This window comes from Penicillium crustosum, assembly GCF_028827405.1.
Source record: "Penicillium crustosum strain IBT 35664 chromosome Unknown utg000004l_segment0_segment0, whole genome shotgun sequence".
NCBI classification, from domain to species: Eukaryota; Fungi; Ascomycota; class Eurotiomycetes; order Eurotiales; family Aspergillaceae; genus Penicillium; species Penicillium crustosum.
In genome coordinates, this window is record NW_026623125.1 from 814,980 (window position 1) to 834,840 (window position 19,861).

General features: G+C 49.3%; 8 protein-coding genes across 8 annotated transcripts; 3 read left to right on the forward strand and 5 right to left on the reverse strand.

Moving 5' to 3' along the window:
* Positions 1-2,648: 2,648 nt before the first annotated feature.
* On the reverse strand, positions 2,649-4,197 carry N7487_009363 (CCCH zinc finger protein; the record flags this gene model as incomplete). Its single annotated transcript, XM_056877093.1, has 5 exons — positions 2,649-3,220; positions 3,298-3,350; positions 3,400-3,511; positions 3,561-4,103; positions 4,152-4,197. The coding sequence occupies 5 exons, from the start codon at positions 4,195-4,197 to the stop codon at positions 2,649-2,651; spliced, it is 1,326 nt and encodes a 441-aa protein (XP_056725673.1).
* Positions 4,198-5,203: 1,006 nt separating this feature from the next.
* On the reverse strand, positions 5,204-6,468 carry N7487_009364 (transcription factor IIF subunit TFG2; the record flags this gene model as incomplete). The annotated part of the gene is made up of 4 exons (XM_056877094.1): positions 5,204-5,575; positions 5,634-5,830; positions 5,880-6,147; positions 6,211-6,468. The coding sequence occupies 4 exons, from the start codon at positions 6,466-6,468 to the stop codon at positions 5,204-5,206; spliced, it is 1,095 nt and encodes a 364-aa protein (XP_056725674.1).
* Positions 6,469-7,020: 552 nt separating this feature from the next.
* On the reverse strand, positions 7,021-7,731 carry N7487_009365 (uncharacterized protein; the record flags this gene model as incomplete). The annotated part of the gene is made up of 2 exons (XM_056877095.1): positions 7,021-7,269; positions 7,319-7,731. The coding sequence occupies 2 exons, from the start codon at positions 7,729-7,731 to the stop codon at positions 7,053-7,055; spliced, it is 630 nt and encodes a 209-aa protein (XP_056725675.1). The 3' UTR covers positions 7,021-7,052.
* A 4-nt stretch (positions 7,732-7,735) lies between these two features.
* N7487_009366 (uncharacterized protein) lies at positions 7,736-8,180 on the reverse strand (the record flags this gene model as incomplete). Its single annotated transcript, XM_056877096.1, has 3 exons — positions 7,736-7,856; positions 7,927-8,033; positions 8,100-8,180. 3 exons carry the CDS (start codon positions 8,178-8,180, stop codon positions 7,736-7,738), a joined length of 309 nt encoding a protein of 102 aa, XP_056725676.1.
* A 1,846-nt stretch (positions 8,181-10,026) lies between these two features.
* On the forward strand, positions 10,027-11,354 carry N7487_009367 (PCI domain-containing protein; the record flags this gene model as incomplete). Its single annotated transcript, XM_056877097.1, has 2 exons — positions 10,027-11,265; positions 11,325-11,354. 2 exons carry the CDS (start codon positions 10,027-10,029, stop codon positions 11,352-11,354), a joined length of 1,269 nt encoding a protein of 422 aa, XP_056725677.1.
* An 801-nt stretch (positions 11,355-12,155) lies between these two features.
* On the reverse strand, positions 12,156-13,314 carry N7487_009368 (uncharacterized protein; the record flags this gene model as incomplete). The annotated part of the gene is made up of 3 exons (XM_056877098.1): positions 12,156-12,938; positions 12,993-13,063; positions 13,128-13,314. 3 exons carry the CDS (start codon positions 13,312-13,314, stop codon positions 12,156-12,158), a joined length of 1,041 nt encoding a protein of 346 aa, XP_056725678.1.
* Positions 13,315-14,750: 1,436 nt separating this feature from the next.
* Positions 14,751-16,542, forward strand: N7487_009369 (aldehyde dehydrogenase; the record flags this gene model as incomplete). Its single annotated transcript, XM_056877099.1, has 4 exons — positions 14,751-15,211; positions 15,349-15,742; positions 15,844-16,289; positions 16,398-16,542. The coding sequence occupies 4 exons, from the start codon at positions 14,751-14,753 to the stop codon at positions 16,540-16,542; spliced, it is 1,446 nt and encodes a 481-aa protein (XP_056725679.1).
* A 1,316-nt stretch (positions 16,543-17,858) lies between these two features.
* On the forward strand, positions 17,859-19,777 carry osm1 (putative fumarate reductase Osm1; the record flags this gene model as incomplete). Its single annotated transcript, XM_056877100.1, has 2 exons — positions 17,859-17,895; positions 17,946-19,777. The coding sequence occupies 2 exons, from the start codon at positions 17,859-17,861 to the stop codon at positions 19,775-19,777; spliced, it is 1,869 nt and encodes a 622-aa protein (XP_056725680.1).
* Between the last annotated feature and the right edge of the window lie 84 nt (positions 19,778-19,861).

The window sequence follows — 19,861 nt, forward strand, 5'->3', positions numbered from 1 at the left end:
AGGCTCACAGACCACATTTAATTAGTGATCGACTATGCGGAGTGCAGGGGACATGATGCCATCATATTTGACGGGTGCCTTCCGACTTGTATCAGCGCTGCGGGGTGAACACCCCCAAATCTATTACCTCAATATACCCAAATTTCCAAATTATACCAGGATTGTACTTGGGCTGTTCTTTTCTTTCACTTTTTTCTTTCCTCCCGTAGTTCAATCAGCCCCCATGTCGAGCCTTGCCGCCCAAAGTGCAGACCCAGTTCCTGTTCCTGTGAGTTCGTCTCAACAATTCCCCGGGGGCACAAACCCCCTCGGTGGCAGCCGCTGAGTCTGTTCGCAGTCTATACATAGTACATAGCACGGAGCCTGTGATAATGATAGGCCTGTCATCTGGGCGGCAAGTCCGCGAGTGGGCAAGTTAGCCCGGATAACATCTGGCGGTGAAAAAGCCGAGTCTGTCCAATGGAGATCCAGTCTGCCATCGGCCACCCCGTTCACGGGTTCATTGCTACATTAGTCATAGACAGACAATTATTCTGAGTGCAAGGTACCCGATGGCATTTTTGGTTTCTGCTCGCTAATTACGTTACTATAACATACATTACAGATATCAAAGGAGTTGAGGCCAGTATCATGGTAGTTCCGTTATGTACAAACCAACACCGTATATCTTCTGCAATACGAGACTAATATTTTCGCCCTTCCTGCGGTGAAGCTGAAACCACTGTTTTGACATATGACTCAGAATGAAACTGGCGATCTACCTTCTTTGCACAAGCTAGAAGGCCATGGCAGGTCCACCGTTCCACTTCCATTCTATTATTCATGTAGCCAATGGTCCACTTCTTGCAAATCTTCATACACCTGCAATACACCGTACACTGTATGCGCCCAAGGGTCTCTAAAACATGTCCCCGGCACAGGCTAGGCTAAGCCGCATATGATCTCAAAGCCTCACTTTCAACCTGTACCTGCCTGATATGCCGTGCACCGGGTACGTTGGGCACATCATATGGGGGTAACCCAGTGCGTAGGATTGGATGCGACTAGGCCACTAGATACTCACTAATGGGCTCCTGTTATGCTCCACATGCCGGATTGGGGATTCGTTGACGTTTTTCGTGTCTATAGTCTGCCTATCGGGGAATCCCTCTTTTTCTTGGACCCGTCGGGGAAGGACACTTGATCTCTATGCCGAGGATCTTTGTTCACCGTTTCAATGACTCATTTTCTGTAGCAGGGCGAGAGATGGATGAGAGGATTTGGGAGTTTCTGTCGCTTGTAGCGGTAATGGCTAGCTAACACGTCGTCGAAATGAGTTGACCACAGGTGGACCAACGACCTACGATGATCGCAATATTAGAACAATGAAGCTATTATTCAGCATCTCAGAAAGACTGAGTCACCGTCTCGTTCTATTGCTGCTCTCGTCCGAGAGGTTGTCTTTCTCTCCTACTATTCTTGTCTGAAGGATTCACACTCTTTTGTCCGGTGACGTTCGTTGTCTTGGTCTGAGTAGACTATCTGTCCTGCACTAAAGCCCAACAGACGGTTCCGACGTAGTACAATGATTAATCCCATGATACAAGAAGACTAAAGGCCAAAACCAACACAAGATAGTGTTGATAGACAAGGACTGGTGTGGCTTGACTTAGCCGCGGACGCTTTCAAGTATTGGTGATACACATAGTTCGCAGGATCTTCAAGAGCCCAGGATTATTCCAACTACAGACCACCCACAATATGCTACTTGATTCCTAAGTAGTTATGTACTATTCATTCTGGCTAGACCTAGCCTCCGTTGCATGTTTACACAAGGAAGTGCTTGACTTCATTCGGTATCACTCTCTCAACTTGCCCAATAGAAGCAGTAGTGTTGATCACGATGCTACATGTTTGTGAATATTTTAAACTTGAGCTCGAATATTGTCTATAGTTCTACTCCTTACTCTCGGCATTGATATTTGAGGTCCGAACTCGAATCGTTGCTGCCTATATCACCGAATGTTATCTGATATACCCCTCCACGTCTATACTTAGCAATCCCAGGGCGCCAATATACCAGCCACACAGTCAAAATATGTATACACTACAGTTAGTAACAAGTAAATGAACACATTCTAGGCCCTGGCTATGTCTTGCTCAACCTGCTCCCAATATTGCCTCTGCGGTCTCAGCTGGTTCCACGGGCCGGGGTCATCCTTGTTGGTCTCGGAAGGATATCCTGGAATGCGGATTTCAATATTGCGCTACCTACAACATGAGTCCGTTTATCTTTCAAACATCATGTAGTAGTGAGGCTTATACATTTCTCTATTCATTCATGGTTACGCAACTTCATACTTCATGTCACCAGTCAGCAGGACATAGACCCTGCAGTTGTTTCTACCACTGTCACATGGCTCGGCATGGGTTGGTTGCCGAAGTATATCCAACACCATGTTGACATGTGCAACTGTGATCAACAATGTAGAACTTGAGGAACTAAGCACACGTGCAGGAAAAACTTCAAAGTAAGATGTTCAATTTCTTTTTTTTTTCCAATTCCTTTTCAACTGAATGCTATCGACATCTTTCCGGGGTATGGGCAAGGCAAACGAAAAGCAAGAAAGACAACTATCCAATCGACTACAAATGGCAGGATTTAGGATTTAGAAGCGGATAAAATCTTGCTGCTGCGACATCTCGCCGCTATCCACGCCTTCGATCAGTTCTTCCGGTGTGTCATCGAACGCATCCGAGTCAACGTCGTCCGAATCGATCGCATCATAGTTCTCTTCCTCGCTAGACGGGTCAGAGTCATCCTCACCCAAGTCAGCTTTACTAGCAGCAGCAGCAGCAGCCTTGCGGATCTGGCCCGCACGGTCGACGTGCGGCAGCTGGCAGCGCTTCTTGTTGCAGGTGCCGGTGTTGGCATAGTCCGGGCACTCGTGGACGTGCTTCTCTTCGCACGCGTCACCCTTCTCGCAGTATCCTAGTGTTGCAAAGGCGCGGCAGACGGGGGCACCGGGTGTCACGCGGACGTGGGCATAGCGACATTCGGGGTTGGCGCAGCGTCCCCTAAGGAAATGCATACAGGTAGGGGAGCGGTGGGGCGATGGCTCATGGGATAGATCACAGCTACTACCTGCGGCACATTGGCCTGTCTGAAGGAAGTCCTTGCACATAGCGACCTTACTGGGGTCGTGGACGAATTGGCAAGTTGGGCCTTTGTAGCATGTGCCTGGAAAGACAGAGTTAGTTTCTAGACATACTGATAGTGTGGAACATGGCAGTATGGCCCGTCGGAAAACAAAATACCGGTTGTTGTAAATCTTTTGCAAAGCTCATCGCGTTTCTTAACGGTGTGGTTCCTATGGCAAGGTTAGTATACAGGTAGCCATCGCGAAAACACAAACTTACTTCTTCATAGCCACAGCACCGAGACGGTGCAGGTTTCCATTTTTGCTACGCACAAAGGACACATCGGCCACTGTGACGCGCTTGGGGGTATTGTTGGCAGTACTGGGGTCATCTATGAAGGGTAAGCAAATTCGAGGTGAAGAGCGAAGAAAAATACGCACTCGAAATACGAATCAGTTTGCTTCCGCCATTTGCAACCCTGAAAGCGACACCATTGACAAGAATCTGATGGCCAGCTGCAGGATTTGCAGTGGTGGAGACCATCGCATTGGCACCTGGACCCTGTGCATATCGAAGTACTTTCGCCTTTTCGTACTCGGTTTTTTTCTGTTCCCTAAGCTTGCGCGTTCGTTCCATGTCCTTTGTTCTGTCCTGTGTTTTCCGATCGTAGACGGCGGGGTTGATCAGCTGCATGTGGCGATCGTGCTTTACAACCCAACCATTGCCAGTCGAGGATGGTGCCGCTGCACTCTCATTGCCACTTGTCGGGGCGGGGGAGGAGTTTGCACTAGTATTTGAGCCGGCGCCTGCGGTGTTCAAAATAAGCGTACGGTGCCGGTGAGGAGCAGCTGCTCCTCGACGTCCTCGGCCGCGTCCCCGGTAGTATGGGGCCCATCCTGGGTGAGAAGGAGCATGGCGAGACACATATTGAGAATGGTGATTAGCCGGTTGAGTTTCTTGCGTCTTGTGACGGTTGATTTGGCCTTTTTGATGTTAGCTTTGTGTAGATAGTGAGCTGATATTAAGCGCACCTGCAAGCTGGCCGATCTTGGCCAGGAGATCGTCGTTTTCGCTCATGGTGACTACCTGAAGCTAAATAAGGTAAGTGGATAGCAGATACAGAGATCTGAGTGCTTTTCAGATTAAGATCAAAAGCTGGGGTGTATTTTAGAAGAAGTTCCGAGCCGGTGATGCGGAGGAAGCAGCAAAGACGCGCGCGCATTTAGTGTGATCCGAGAGGGATGTTTGCATTGTTTGCGTTAATTATGCCTTAGGCATAAAAGAGAGCAAGTGGCGAAGAGGTCTGTGCTCAGCTTGACGAGGACGTCACCAACTATCCAGCTCAACAGTACGGAGTAAGCTGAGACAGAAAAACGCCTCTTCGAGGCCTGTGCGGTTCTCTAAGGTTAAAGAAAGCTCGCTTCAGCATTCGTGCCTAATATTAGCTTCAGTGGAAAGCAGCTCCACTCCCGACATAACAATCACCAGCGAAGTACTCCCCACCTCACGTCTAGGTGCATAAAAAGAACTTCAAGATTTAAAAGAAGACATTGTTATCTAATTTTCTCGTAAATTTGTTAATATATACTCCCTGCCTACACCATCAATGGCCAAGCCATGTGAAATTCTTACTGAAAACCTTCCTGATAGCAGACACACTGGCGCTATAGTTCACAATATGTCGGTATACTGCCTTATCACATGCCTATCAAACAATTCAAAGTTTAAACCGAAGCCAGTCAATAAAGGGAACTTCCAGACCGACAATATTGGGCCCACGCGTGGTTGGATCCACGTGCTTCAGGCAATTCTCAACAAGAAATGTCTACAATTTTGATGAAACCAGGCTTGCAACTAGGCTAGGGATGCTCAAAGTGGTCATTGTGCCTCCTACAGAGATATGAGTTTCAAATATACCAATCAAAGGAACCATTGCTTAGGACCAAGTCCAACATTGTATGTAATTCATTTGTTCATTCCATTTTATGACTATTTTCCGAATTGAACCGGCCTTTCCTTGAAAGCCTTAACGCCAGGACCCTGCTTATGCAACATATCGAAGCCGTTATTTGTCTGTATTTGTTTAAACGTCCTCAAATTTGACGTCGTCCTGATCCATTCCAGAAGCTGGATCATCCTCTGACTCGAAAGGATCGTCGGCTCCCGGTGGCAACTCTGCCTTTGCATTGTCCATCGCATTCGAGTACTGACTGTGGGTTGCCTCGGGCTTCAGCTCCCAAGTCATAGCGAAGTCACCAGCCTTGACAAGGTGCGCAACCATCTCCAAAGTCTGCTTGAGATAGGCCTCTGGCTGTGCCAATCGGGCCTTGAGTGTCTTAAAGGGCCAGTATTTGAATTCGCGGAAGCACTGGAAGATAAGATCCAGAAGCTCGTTTTGTGGCATACGGGTGGACTTGTTCTCCTGGGATTTTCCTTTGGCAGGTCGTGTGGCTTGCTGCAGGCGAAGTGAGTAATCTACCCTCGAACATAAACAGAAATACAAGAAAACATACCACAAATTGTCCCCTCTCGGTGGGAAGAGCATGGCGGGCCTGGATGATCTTCCCGGGAATCTTATCAATGAAGACAGTTTCCTTCCGAGGCTTCAGAGCTTCCAGCGCTCGCTTCTCGGAGATCCGTCGGAACTCTTCATTCTCCACGGGAAGGCAATTGAATTCTTCACTGACCGCGCCGGCGAGGGCAGTGTGTTCTAGGAATTGTAAGCAAATGCAACTCTCTATGTCTGCAGTGGGACATACTTGGTATCGTCTTTCGCACATAAGGCTCCCATCTTTTGCCCTGTTCACGCCGCTTCGCCTCTCGTTTCTGAGCTTCGTATAAAACCGACCGCGTTTCGCCAAATGTAGCCATACGGTTCTCGACGCCGGGGATATCTTTCTCGGTGAAGAGGTACGTATTGTGGGTGAGGTGTGATCCGGTGCCGGATGGGTCGACTGTTTGACGCTGGAGTGTGTAGTCCTTGGGAATCTCCCGATTATCTGGGCGATCATGTATGCGCAAACTGACCTGAGAAACGGACGGATATCAGAATCTGCCAGACACATTGCATGCGCGTGTCTTTTTACTCACCCTCTTGATGTCGTTCGGTGTCCCCTCCACTCTCATGGTACCAATCTCAATCTCTTCGTCATCGTCCAGGTGGGCCCAGTGCTCCCACAGCGACCGAGGCAGGCGGGAGAGCCACACGTTCTGACCTGCTTGCGTGAAGTCCAGGTCTCCAGCATCTTCGTAGAGATCTTCTTCGTCTATGTCCCCAAGGACGATATCCTTGCTGTCAGGGTCTTGCTTGAAGTACGGGCGATCCGGGTCTTGCTTGACCTGCGCCATATTGGGTGCGGGATGGCTCGAGGACAGTCAAAATCCAGAGGAAGTAATGGCGTAGCGAATGCGACTGTCGAAGGAGCACTGAATTTATCGGGAGAGAAAGCGGTGGATGGAGTGAAAAGCACGTTCTAGTGATAAAGTCCGCGCCACCCAAGTCTGGAGCTATTCACTCAACCCGATGTGGTAGGCGGTGAGAGCCAGCTCTCTCTGCATGTATGACGACGTGCTTTTCGACTCTTCGCCTACACAGTAATATTAGGTGCATAGCTTAATTATACACTCAACTATAATCAGATCCCAAATGGGGCTCCAGGACATAACTAACTTTCTAGATAGTATTTATTCACTTGAGCAACCAGTGTGATACCAATCACCACACGTGACAACTATCCTGACACTAATATCATGCCTTTGCCAGCTTTGAGTACTATATTATATGTTGCTATTTACGTATACTAATATCACTTACTAGTTCGCCGTTTCCTCGGGTTGGATCATGAATCCCAACTCCTCCGAATACAGAGATAACTTCTAATCGCAGTGTTCTAGGATTGTCATGTAACCACCATCCTCAATCAAGTATCAAATTAGCAGTCTACAGTGCAGTGGGCCCCACCAACATCAGCAAATGGGTCGAAGTTAGCTGGCAATCCTCCCCACATGCGTACCAACTCTTCACAGTTGGCACACAGCCTTCGTACAGCTTTCCAAGCCCACCCCGAAACACCATCTTCATAATGGCTGTGGAGCACACCTTTCCTATGCACAGCTATTCCATACACAGCACCCGGGTTGGTATTCCCCCTATCTGGTTAGATTTGGTACTATACGGATCCCAAGGTAGCAAACTCACTTCAGCATATGCAGTAGAGGATATACCTCGGCGCAGTTTCCAAACCAAATCCCCTTGGCAGATGCAGGGCAATCGATCATGGTATACCCCTTCAATGCCATCTCCGCATCATTGATCAAAGAGAACCTTGCTTCTTTAACTGTTTGCGTCCATGAGGCGCTTGCTTTCTTGTACCGTCCAAAGGATGCTCCCAGGAAGAACCGGCCTCGGTCTTCTCCCACTGCTATCCACGTGCAATTGAACATGGTGGGACATGGTAGAGAATCCCCAAGCACTTTACACCACCTCCCGTACATAGCTACGAGCGGGAGGTAGAAAGTGCGCGAATTTGCACCAGTCGGCGCATTACCCATCGATGAAAGAAGCAGGCCTAATATATCACAGAGTCCCCGGAAGGGGACTCCGTCATGCATAAAATCATCTTGAGGCAACTTTTATCTTTTTCGAGATCGATGGGTCCCAGCCGGGGTTGAACACATGCTCCATTTCGAGACTTTGCTCGAGGCCGCGTGAGGCAAACAGGTTACCGTCTGCCGGGCTGTGTGAATGAGAACAAAATTTAGTCAGAAGTGCTAGGCATATGGATATGGTGTAAGCTTGGTCCCTACCGTAGCATCTCAATTTGAGACACCATGGCTCTGAGAGCTGGAATTTGGTGGTCTTGGATATCATAGAGATATCCATACGTGACAACGTGGCGCAGAAATTTCATTATCTGAAGCCAGGATCAGGGATTATTCTGCGCATGGGTTTTCTGAGGAAGTGATGTTGGACTACTCACGGAATCCGCATTCCAGGCATAGGCCTGTCTCAGGTCGAGAATGCCATTGAAGCCCTTCAAAACTTCGTTGTATTCAGCCATGTCGAAGGATCAGAGTAATGATCAACTAGATAGATTTTAGGAGTTAGAGTTCTTGTAACGTGGTTTGATAGTCGTGAATTCACGCGATTGTTGACAAGTTGGAGTTCGTGGTTCATTGTGTGCAGCAGATGTACCAGTCTATACGTAATTTACGTATTTTACATATATATTTCAATACCCCGATCCATGTAACCACATCTAACTTCATCCACCTTCATAGTGGTGTTCAAATTATTCAAAGCCTGGTTCTTGATAGTTGAATTCTTGATGCTTGGACTCAATACTTGGAAATTTTACCATATTATTGAGACAAAGTAGTAACAGTATGCATGCTAATATATCCTTATACTTGCTATATTTACTGCCCGTACTGAATTCTTTTATCCTGTAACCCTACGAGATAAAAGATAGGTCTATGGTAGCATGATAATATACTAGTAACAATCCGATAACCTTATATAAACTAATAATAGCTACTAGTTCTATTTACCCTGCGACCTTTACCCTGCGACCCTGCGAGTATGGTATTCGACCCTCCTCTGTGTGGATGCAACCGCATTGGCCATGGTGTCCCGAGTCACAGGAAGGCTTTTGTTAGATCTATAAAGAGTCTCCAGAACGCCTTTATTCATGGAGAGCAATTGCAATTTCAATATAAATGTAACATCTGTGGCACTGACTTTCAGACCATCACACTGCTTCAGAACAAAAACTTAAGATTTCCCGTGTCTCTCCACCAGTGTGGAAGTAGTAGCCACGGGAAAGAATTGACGTTATTATATTCCTCTCCTCAGCACAATTGACATTAGGATCAACCCTCCTGTCAAGAAGAAGCTTTATAAAGCCGGTGTCTCCGACGACTGCAAGCATTTGTAGTAGCAGACCGACTCGCTCGTCCAGAGCACTGATCTCCGACAGAACTGGCAGAACATGTTTGATACCCACGCCCGGGCCAGTCAAGAGAACGTGGTTTATTGAGTCAGACACAGAGAAGATACCACACCTATATGATCGCATATAAGTGTGAAAGGTAGACATCCATCTATGACTTGGTTCATTGGGCTGAAATGGCGTTCTGGACTTCTGATTTGGGGTAAAAGATAGGGATTTTACCATATTCTGCAGTAAACTTCCAACAAACCAGAGATAACAATGAGGCAGCCGCCATAGATCACATGTGTGCGATATGATGGGCAGAGATAATGAAGACACCTTTACTTCGAGTCTCTGTGCTGGTGGTGTTAGCGCCTGGGGTTCCGGGTTCTTAGCGCTACGCCTCCATCCTAGAGAGCAATGTTAATTTGTATGTTCCGTTTTCATCAAACTTGGTTTTCCTGAAGACCAATAATTATCGTAATTGTCATAATCAGAATCCTTCTCGCTCGAGGAACTAACTAAAGTAGGATGGATCTGATCAAGGCTCTACAGGAACAGCATACCACTCCGTCTATCCAATTATGAGGGCACCCCTACTCATATGATCACTTATATAGGAGTGTAAATTGTCCAAATAGATGTGTTGGGTGAAATGGTATGCAGGATTTATTTTATGTACGAGAACTGGAGAGCTATAACTGGTTGAGAAGCAAAGACACCAATAGCAACCACCTCGATCGCAAGACCGAATGCACCCGAGAACAGTCCATTTCCAGTTCTATAGTTACGATTCTGTGATCTTTATGAGACCATATTTTACCTATGTTATGACCAAATTATATTGACTCCGTTGTCTTGTTTCCTTCCAAGGTTCTGTATACATCCCAGCTCTTATCGATAACAGCCGTCCCCACCACTCCGCGTCTAACAGCAACTCTCTTTACCACCTCTCCTTCACTCAACCACCAGCATGGCCTCCCAAAAGATGACCAACGCCCTAGCGGGCATCGAAACAAACCCACACCAACCAACAAAGCTACAGCAATACACCGACCTTCTCAATGAGATGGTAACAACCTCCACAGGCCACGAGCTCGCCCAAGACCTAGTCTACTACCTCGACTCAATCCTCAGCGAAGAAGTGAGCATCGTCGCAGCCCGCCCCCTCCTCGACATCTTCATCACAGTCCTCCAATCCCTCACCCCGGAAACAAAAATAAAAGTCGGCCAGCACGCCATCACCCTCCTCCACACGCGCTCCGCCTCCGTCGAAGAACAAGACTCGCAAATCCGCGAGATCCTCGCAGACGCCTACGAGTCCCAAGAAGAATACACAGCCGCCGCCCGTGCCCTACAGGGCATCCACATCGACAGCTCGCAGCGTCTGGTCTCAGATGCCGCCAAGGCCCGTCTGTGGATCCGTATTGTGCGCTACTACCTCGAAGATGACGACACAACCAGCGCCGAAGCCTTCCTCAACCGCATCAAGAACCTCCCCTCCAAAATAGAAGACCACGATGCAAAGCTCTACTTCCAGCTCTCACAAGCCCGTATTCTAGATGCCCGTCGCCGCTTCCTCGACGCCGCCCAAGAATACTTCAACGTGAGTCTCGCGTCGGGCGTCGACGAAGGAGACCGTCTGACGGCACTATCCGCTGCGATCCGATGCGCTGTCCTCGCACCGGCTGGGCCACAGCGCTCTCGCTCCCTCGCCCGTCTGTACAAAGACGACCGTACGCCCTCCGTTGAGGAATTCGGTATCCTGGAGAAGATGTTCCTGGACAGACTCCTGACAGCCGATGAAGTGGCCGCGTTCGCGAAGAAACTTGCGCCGCACCAACTCGCTGTTACATCGGACGGCACGACTGTTCTTGATAAGGCGGTTATTGAGCACAACCTCGTGGCAGCGAGTAAGCTGTATGAGAATATCCATGTCGATGACCTGGGCTCGATTCTTGGATTGCAGTCTTCGGGTGATGTGTCTGCTGGCGAGAAGGCGGAGGCCTATGCGGCGCGCATGGTTGAACAGGGACGGCTGCGTGGTCGGATTGATCAAATTGATGGAGTTATCTCGTTTGATGCTGAGACTCTTGGTGGATCCTCGGCGGGTGCTTCTAATGGGACGAAGCTGAGACAGTGGGATCTTGGTGTGCAGGAGCTTGCGGAGGACGTAGAGCGTGTTGCTACTAGTATCTCTGATCAGTTCCCGGTATGTGCTGGCTTTTGTTCTGTCTGAGGTTGTATTTCTTGCTAATATATTGATTCTAGGAATTCGCCACGAGCCAGATGGTGCACTGAATGGTCTGCTCTGTCTCGTCTGTGTGTCCATTTGATGAAAGATCAAAAATCTACGAATTCATGCCTTCTACTTACTCTTGCATATCGTTTTAGCCAGCCTGAGAAATGAAAGACAAGCTCCATTTGCTGATATTTCTCGCCTCTATACCTTCGTGGTCTCTACTTAATTATAAATGCCATCTTTGAAAAGTGAGATCCATGGCTTCATAGTCTTTCTCTCGACTAACGCACTTCTGAATGTTTTCGAGCAACTAGATACAATAATAGCTAGCCGCCTATGCGGCCTTGTCAGTCTTCTTAGTTGTCCTTTTAAGTGTGTGTGAAGGAGAAAAAAGCATAGTTCCTTCCAAGGTTTGTGCAAGAGACTTTTATATAACCTTCGAAATAGATCCAATAATCCGAGTAGACACGAATACAAGTTATATACAGCCTAAAAGGACCAAAGCTAGAGGACATGAAATATATATAAAATGCAAAACTCGCAAGATATAGTATGAAGTGTATAGTCTGTATTGTGCACGCAGGCAAATCATATTCTAATCGTCGGTGAAGTCGACATATCAATATCAAGAATGACAGCTGGTAAAGTTGGCAAAGGTAATCGAGTGCAAAAAAAGCCGAGGCAAGTCGTATACAAGCATAAAAGTGGAGGAAAGAATATAGAAAATGAGAGTGGATAAATGGGGTCATCGGTGTTCTCTCCGTGGGAATATAAACCCATTATTTTCAACACCCTGTCCCAAGAACAAAAAATAAGAGATATCATCACATCATGACGGCATAAATAAACAGCACACCACCTCAATGGTTCAGCTTAGTAGTGGAATCATTGCTCGGAAGGATAGAAATATCGGTCTGGACATTAATAGTCCGCGGGTGGAGATCATCACCAAGGTACCCAGGCGACTTGCTCTCGACCTGAGCATTGTACATCTTCACATACTCCAGATCCGGCGAGCGGGGGCTAGAATTCGACAAGAACAAAGAGTTCGTGTAATCAGTGTTGATATACGCAGGACCCGTTCCATTACGGGAGCTCTTCAACTTAAGCGCCGGGAACAAACCCCGGATAATCGGCAAATTGGAACAAATCAGACCAACAGCTGGCTCGATGTGCGTCCATAAAGTCGCCTGGTAGACGGTGAAAGTTGGGTCCGTCTGACTGATCCAGAAGAGCACGACGATCCGGTAGATGCTTGCGAAGCAAACGAACGCGCCGAGAGCAAACACCCCGTTCAGCGCGAGCTTGTCTTGCCATGCGCGGTGGAGGTTCCAGATCATTGGGATGGGCAGGATGAGGATGACGAAGTCCATGAGTACATTGAAGGCTTGATTGACGATGATGAATTCCTGGGCGTCGAAACATGTTCCCTCGATACTGTGGTCCCAGTATGCCCGTAGGGGTCGACATTGTCCTGCGCAAGCTAGGAAGATCCCTGTGCCCCAGGCGGCGATTAGGCAGTTTAGGCTGAAGGTGACCTTTTGGAAGATCGGGGTTGCGAAGAGACGTCGGTAGAAGCAGATGATGGAGATCTTGATACAGGGACAGAGTACGAAGTAGGTGAATTGGTTTGCGAGGAAGATCTGGGTGGTGTTAGGTTGGTGTTGTTGGATATTGGAGGATTGCTGTGTACATACCTTCCAGTAGTTCCTGAGGGTTTCGGGAGATAGATCCGCGATATGAGCTCCATTCCCTCCAATTGCACACCCTAGTAATAGATGTTAGTATTGGATGGAATTCCAATCTGGTCCACGGGCGGGGTAATCACATACAGAGAATCAACTCGACCAACATGGCAACAAGGAGCACCATGGATATCATGCTCAGATAATCATCGACACCGAATCCAACTCTCCTCCGAATACGAGCGACGACTCGCAGCACGACTGAGACTAGACATAGACTGACCAAGACCGAAATGATCTCAATCATCTGCCATCCCTTCTTGCTTGGCGCCATTGCACTGCCCGACAAACCAATAGTAAAAGAGTGTAGGATCCAACCGAAACAATGGCAAAGTATGTATGAGTTTTAAAAAAAGAAGGAATGAATGGGAAACACACAATCCTAGGGCATTCACTGATATAAAAGTTGTACCACGCGAATATCCAGATCTGTCCGACGTGCCGGTGCCCTAGTCCAGGTTCAAAATTCCATATCCCACTATTTTATCCACTCACACGCAACCCCTAGCGGCCGATCGTTGTCCCGATGGAGATCCCGGTTTATGTGGAATGTATGTCGACCTATTTATCCACGTGGATGACGATAGGATCTACTGTACTCACGTGTGCTGGAGATTTTAGTGATCTTAGTGAGATTCATAGTTGACCCCTCATTCTCGTCTGGGATCCTGGTTATTGTGTTGTTTAACAGGACAATGACATACAAAGTGTAGCTTGACCCTTGTTGCAATGACAAATGCTTTCTTTACAGAATAAGCCAGTGGATCCCAAGTGGGGGGCTGGTAACAGCCACAATGGGAAGGACATCCCTACGATCGCCATCTAAGACCACCTGGGCAGCTGAGAACGAGGACCGAGTCATGCAAGCTTTGAACAACCCCCTATCACTTGGACTATTGATTTTAGACTATCCATATTATACTACTCCATACTCCATACATGCTCCATATATTCTCCCAAGGTTGTGAATTACATATGGTATACTTAACCGAATGGAAAAGCTACCCGCAGCTACCGACGCCACGAGGACCTCACCCATGGTTCATCTCGGGTCCTAAACCTGACATGTAGATCTCAATAGCGTCGAAAATCCGCGCTATTAAATTGTTAGGCAGAGTTTAACCAGAGCGAACTACTGCGAACATATCCAGATACAGAAGTTGCTATAGATATGCGCGAAATACCATGCAGACCATACGGGGTTCAGATAGCCAGAGATAACCAGTTAAAGCGCCCCTCTTCCAAGCCCAATTGCCCTCAGTGGGCCTCGGGCTATTATTGAACACAATCTTCAGTTACCTCATACCTTTGTCGATCACTGGACCCCCCTGGAACTGCCGATTTTGTGTACATTTACCGAAAATAGGCACATGGGGAAAACAAATCTTCATTGGTTCGCAGATAAAAAAAACCATCACTAAACTGTGGAAAGCATAATCAAATAGTCGTCGCCTAGCGCGGAATAGTTGCCATTGGGCAACCAATGCAGGCAACCAACGTGGTGCCTGGGGGAGATCATCCAAATTCTGTTCAGTTGTTGGAATGGTGGAGCCGAGATGGAATGCAATGTACTTTGTAAAAGAGTGAAAGAGTGAAAGACTAAAATATTCCAAAGTTTATCTCAAGTCTCAATAGTGTTCTCTGTTTCCCCCTCACCCATTCTATACCCCATACCTCTCTACTTCTACCCCCCTCTGCCTGTCTCCCACCATGACAATCCAAACCACCGACGTTACTGTTCCCCTCCTAATAAATGGCCACGAAGAAACAACCCCCAAAACCTTCCCCGTAACAAGTCCTTACACCAATACAACCATCTGGGCCGCCTCCGCCGCAACACCCCAAGATGCAATCCGCGCCGTCGAAGCTGCCGACGCCGCCTTCCCCTCATGGTCACAGACAAAACCAACCGTGAGACGCGATATCCTCTTCAAAGCTGCTGATATCCTCGAGGCTCGTCTCGAGACCAATGCCGAGTACATGCGTCAAGAAATGGGCGCGGACATCGGCGCCTCTGCGGGGTTCGTCGTCCCGCTTGCGGTGCGCATGTTGCGCGAGGTTGCGAGCCGTACTACATCCATCTGCGGCAGTGTACCTGTCGTTGAGGCGGAGGGGCAGAGTGCGATGATTTTCAAGGAGGCTATGGGTGTTATCTTGGGAATTGTGCCGTGGTGAGTACCTTCGGCTGTAATCTGTGTTTTCATGGTTGCGGGGAACTTTATTTTCTATATACATCCATGGATAGAGAGACCTTGGGATTTATACAATGCTATCAATCGCATCACAACGCTAATTATTACTTCTACAGGAACGCTCCCTACGTCTTCGGCATCCGCTCCGCAGCCTGTGCACTCGCGGCTGGAAACACAACAGTCCTGAAATCCTCCGAACTAACTCCCCGCTGCTACTGGGCCATCGGCCGCGCCTTCGAAGATGCCGGTCTCCCCGCAGGTTGTCTGAATATCATTCACTGCGCCCCGCAGGATGCCCCCGAGGTCGTCAATGCCATGATTGAGCACGAAGCCGTGCGCAAAATCAATTTCACCGGTAGCACAGCTGTTGGTCGGAAGATTGCACGCACCTGCGGTCAGAACCTTAAGCCTTGTCTTATGGAGCTAGGCGGGAAGAATAGCTCGATTGTGTGTCAGGATGCCGATTTGCAGACTGCCGTGCAGGGAGTATTGGCGGGGGCATTTTTGAATGTGAGTTTGAGCACCACTGCGTATGACGCACGTAGCATATCTATATCGCATATCTACCTTCTCCGAGTTAATAACTGACCCTATTCTTTTCGTCGTGTTAGTCCGGCCAGATTTGCATGGCAACCGACCGAATCCTCGTCCACACTTCCATCCTCCCCGCCTTCACAGAGGCTCTACAAAAGGCCCTCGCAGCCGGCGCAGCAGCCTCAGCCCTGCCACCAACACTAGTCAACACAGCCTCCAAAACCCGTGTCGAGGCCCTCATCGCCAACGCCGTCTCAGCAGGCGCGCACTTCATCTCCGGGTCTGCGGACAGCGTCCCTACAGACTCGGGGGTGCGGATGGCGCCCGCCGTTCTGGGCGGAGTGAAGGAAGACATGGCGCTGTGGCAAGAAGAGTCTTTCGCGTCTGTTGCGGCATGTATGCCCTTCGACAGCGAGGACGAGGCGATCCGTCTTGCGAATGGGAGTGGGTATGGACTTTCGGCGTCTGTCTTCACGGAGGATCTGCGGAGGGGCTTGGCGATGGCTCGACGTATTCAATCTGGGTATGTTTTTGGATGTTCCAGACTCTGGTGTTCCAGACCGAGCTTCCGTTTTGGTTTTGGTTGGGTGGATTACGTGGAGTTGTGGATCTTTTGCTGACTTTGTTGCAGGGCGGTTCATATTAACAGTATGACGATCCATGATGAGCCGGCTCTTCCTCATGGCGGTGTGAAGAATAGTGGCTGGGGGAGGTTCAATACTGATGAGGGATTGAATGAGTTTTTGGTTACGAAGAGTGTGACCTGGATGGATTAATATTTCTTTTTTGGAGAGGATTATCGGTGTTTTGGTTGGGTTCTTAAATTGTAGTTGCTGTCAAGGCGCACATCTGCGGTGTAGATTTTCCTACCTGCTTCCCAGGGCCTATACTACCATAATTGAAACATATTTATACCATATCCGTCCTTTTTTTTGCCTTTAGCCCACTTGTTTCGTCAGAAACCCGTTCGATAATCTGCTCGCTCGCGCCTGGACTCTTGGTGTATATGTATTTTCTCGGTGCTCATTAACCCGAGCGACCGCAGTCGAGATCCACAATATGGTAGTAAGCTGTCGAGCTCAACTAGAACAAGACTCGATGAGCTGCAAACTTGAGGATATTCTCCATGTTTATAATACTTATACGGAGTATTAAAATCCAGAACCAAGTCGGCATTTGAATTGAAAACCGGTGGACGCACGATGGACGCACGGTGCACAGATGAGCTCATCAGCCCCACTGAGGCAATTCCCATCCCCGGATTAGGTCAGCTCCACATTGTTGCTTCACCAATCAGAAAGCATACGTTCCTCAGCCGGCAACTGGTTTTGCCTCTTTCCGATCATTTCCAAGGTCCATGAGTTGCCCATTTGATATTTCCAGAGAACGACTTGGGATATTGAATCCGTAATATATACCCATATGTACTACATCGTACATAGGTAGGCCTCGAATAGATCCAAAGTGAGATTCAAATATTCAAGTGTTAAAATGGTACTTTTCTCCTCACGCATCATGCCATGCAGAATGCGGAAGCTTCGGACACCGCAATTGTTATTCCGAGGTTCACACTTCTTACTGTAAGGACCGAGGAACCTTGAAATCCGGAATTCAAGGTCTGTTTCTCTGCTGGAAAATACACCTATGGAGCACTGGTAGTGCGTTCTACTAATTCCGTTGATATTTCCGATGGAGCTTCAGTGTTTTTTGGTCTATTCCCCCTCAACTCCTTGAAAGACCTGGAATGTGACATGACGCAGATGCATGTGAAAATGAAAATGAAACATTCTAGATGAATCTCATAAGATGTATCTATGCAGTTGAATATTATATCGCATGTGATAACTACCCCGGACTGTAATAAAATGAAATAAAAAAACAGACAAACCAGAGGTGGGCAATTAGTCTTACAGCGGGTACCCCCATCTTTCATCTCCCCACGTCTTCCATTCTTTCGTGCCTCGGCCGATAGACCGTCGGCTTCTGACCTGCCCCGAACCCTTTCTCTTTAAGATCCTAACATCCTTTCCGTCCTTTCTTCTTTTTTTTTCTTTCTTCCCCATATTCACCTTTTATTCCTACACATAACATAATGGCTGCACCTCAAGTAATTGTGGTCGGTGGTGGCCGTAAGGATCCCTTTCCCCGCATTCTTTCCCTTCCAGCTAACTTTCTCCAGTCTCTGGCCTCAGCGCCGCACACACCATCTACCTCAACGGTGGCAATGTCCTCGTTTTGGATAAGCAGGCTTTCTTCGGTGGTAACTCTACCAAGGCCACCTCCGGTATCAACGGTGCTCTCACTCGCACCCAAACCGATCTCGGCATCCAGGACAGCGTCAAGCAGTTCTACGAAGATACCCTCAAGTCCGCCCGTGACAAGGCCCGTCCCGACCTGATCAAGGTCCTGACCTACAAGTCCGCTGCCGCCGTCGAGTGGTTGCAGGATGTCTTCAACCTCGACCTTACCCTCGTCTCCCGTCTCGGAGGACACACTCACCCCCGCACACACCGTGGCCATGATGCCAAGTTCCCCGGTATGGCCATCACCTACGCCCTGATGCAGCGATTGGAAGACCTTGCCGAAAGTGAGCCCGGTCGCGTTCAGATCGTCAAGAAGGCCAACGTCACCTCCATCAACAAGTCGGGTAACAACGTCACCGGTGTTACCTACACCATCAACGGCGAGGAGAAGTCTGTCGACGGTGTCGTCGTTCTCGCTACCGGTGGTTACGCTGCTGACTTCAGTGAAACCTCCCTCCTCAAGAAGCACCGCCCCGACACCTTCGGTCTGTCCTCCACCAACGGCACCCACGCTACCGGTGACGGCCAGAAGATGCTGATGGCCATCGGTGCCAACGGCATCGACATGGACAAAGTCCAGGTCCACCCCACCGGTCTCGTCGACCCCAAGGACCCAGATGCCAAGTTCAAGTTCCTCGCCGCTGAAGCCCTCCGCGGTGAGGGTGGTCTCCTCCTCAATTCCGACGGCCAGCGCTTCTCTGACGAGCTCGGCCACCGTGACTACGTCTCCGGCAAGATGTGGGAAGAAAAGGAGAAGGGCAAGTGGCCCATCCGTCTCGTCCTCAACAGCAAGGCCTCCAAGGTCCTGGACTTCCACACCCGCCACTACTCCGGCCGCGGCTTGATGAAGAAGATGACCGGCGCCGAGCTCGTTGCCGAAATCGGCTGTGGCGAAGCAGCCCTCAAGAAGACCTTCGACGAGTACAACCTCATCGCTGACGGCAAGAAGAAGGACCCCTGGAACAAGCGTTTCTTCCACAACATGCCCTTCCAGCTCGACGACGAGTTCCACGTCGCTCTCATGGAGCCCGTCCTCCACTTCACCATGGGCGGAATCGAGATCAACGAGCACGCCCAGGTCCTCAACAGCGAGCAGAAGCCCTTCGAAGGCCTCTACGCCTGCGGTGAACTCGCCGGTGGTGTCCACGGCGCCAACCGTCTCGGCGGTTCCTCCCTCCTCGGCTGTGTCGTCTACGGCCGTGTCGCTGGTGACTCTGCCTCCCAGCACCTCTTCCAGAAACTCCTCGCCAACGGCTCTTCCTCCGCTGCCTCCCAGCGTCTCGGTCAGATCTCCCTTCACATCGACCCCAACACTCCCGGCAAGGTCTCTGTTGAATGGGGCAGTGCCGCTACCGGCGGAAGCCTGCCTGCTCTCGCTCCCCTCGCCGCCCCTGCTCCCGGCGCCGAGGCTCCCGCCTCCAAGTCTGATCCCGCAACCTTCACCATCCCGGAGACTGAGTACTCCATGGAGGAAGTCGCCAAGCACAATTCCAAGGAGGACCTCTGGGTCGTCGTCAAGGGTGTCATCCTCGATCTCACCAACTGGGTCGATGAGCACCCCGGTGGCGCCAACGCCCTGTACAACTTCATGGGTCGTGATGCTACCGAGGAGTTCGCTATGCTCCACGATGACGAGGTTATCCCCAAGTACGCTGCTCAAACTGTGATCGGTCGTGTCAAGGGCCAGACCCCCAGCTTGGAGCTGTAGAGGTTATATCAAAACCACCTTCTTTATGCCTCTTCTCCTTGATGACTGCTCCCTCCCTCGATGAAATATGATCCCTCCAGCGTG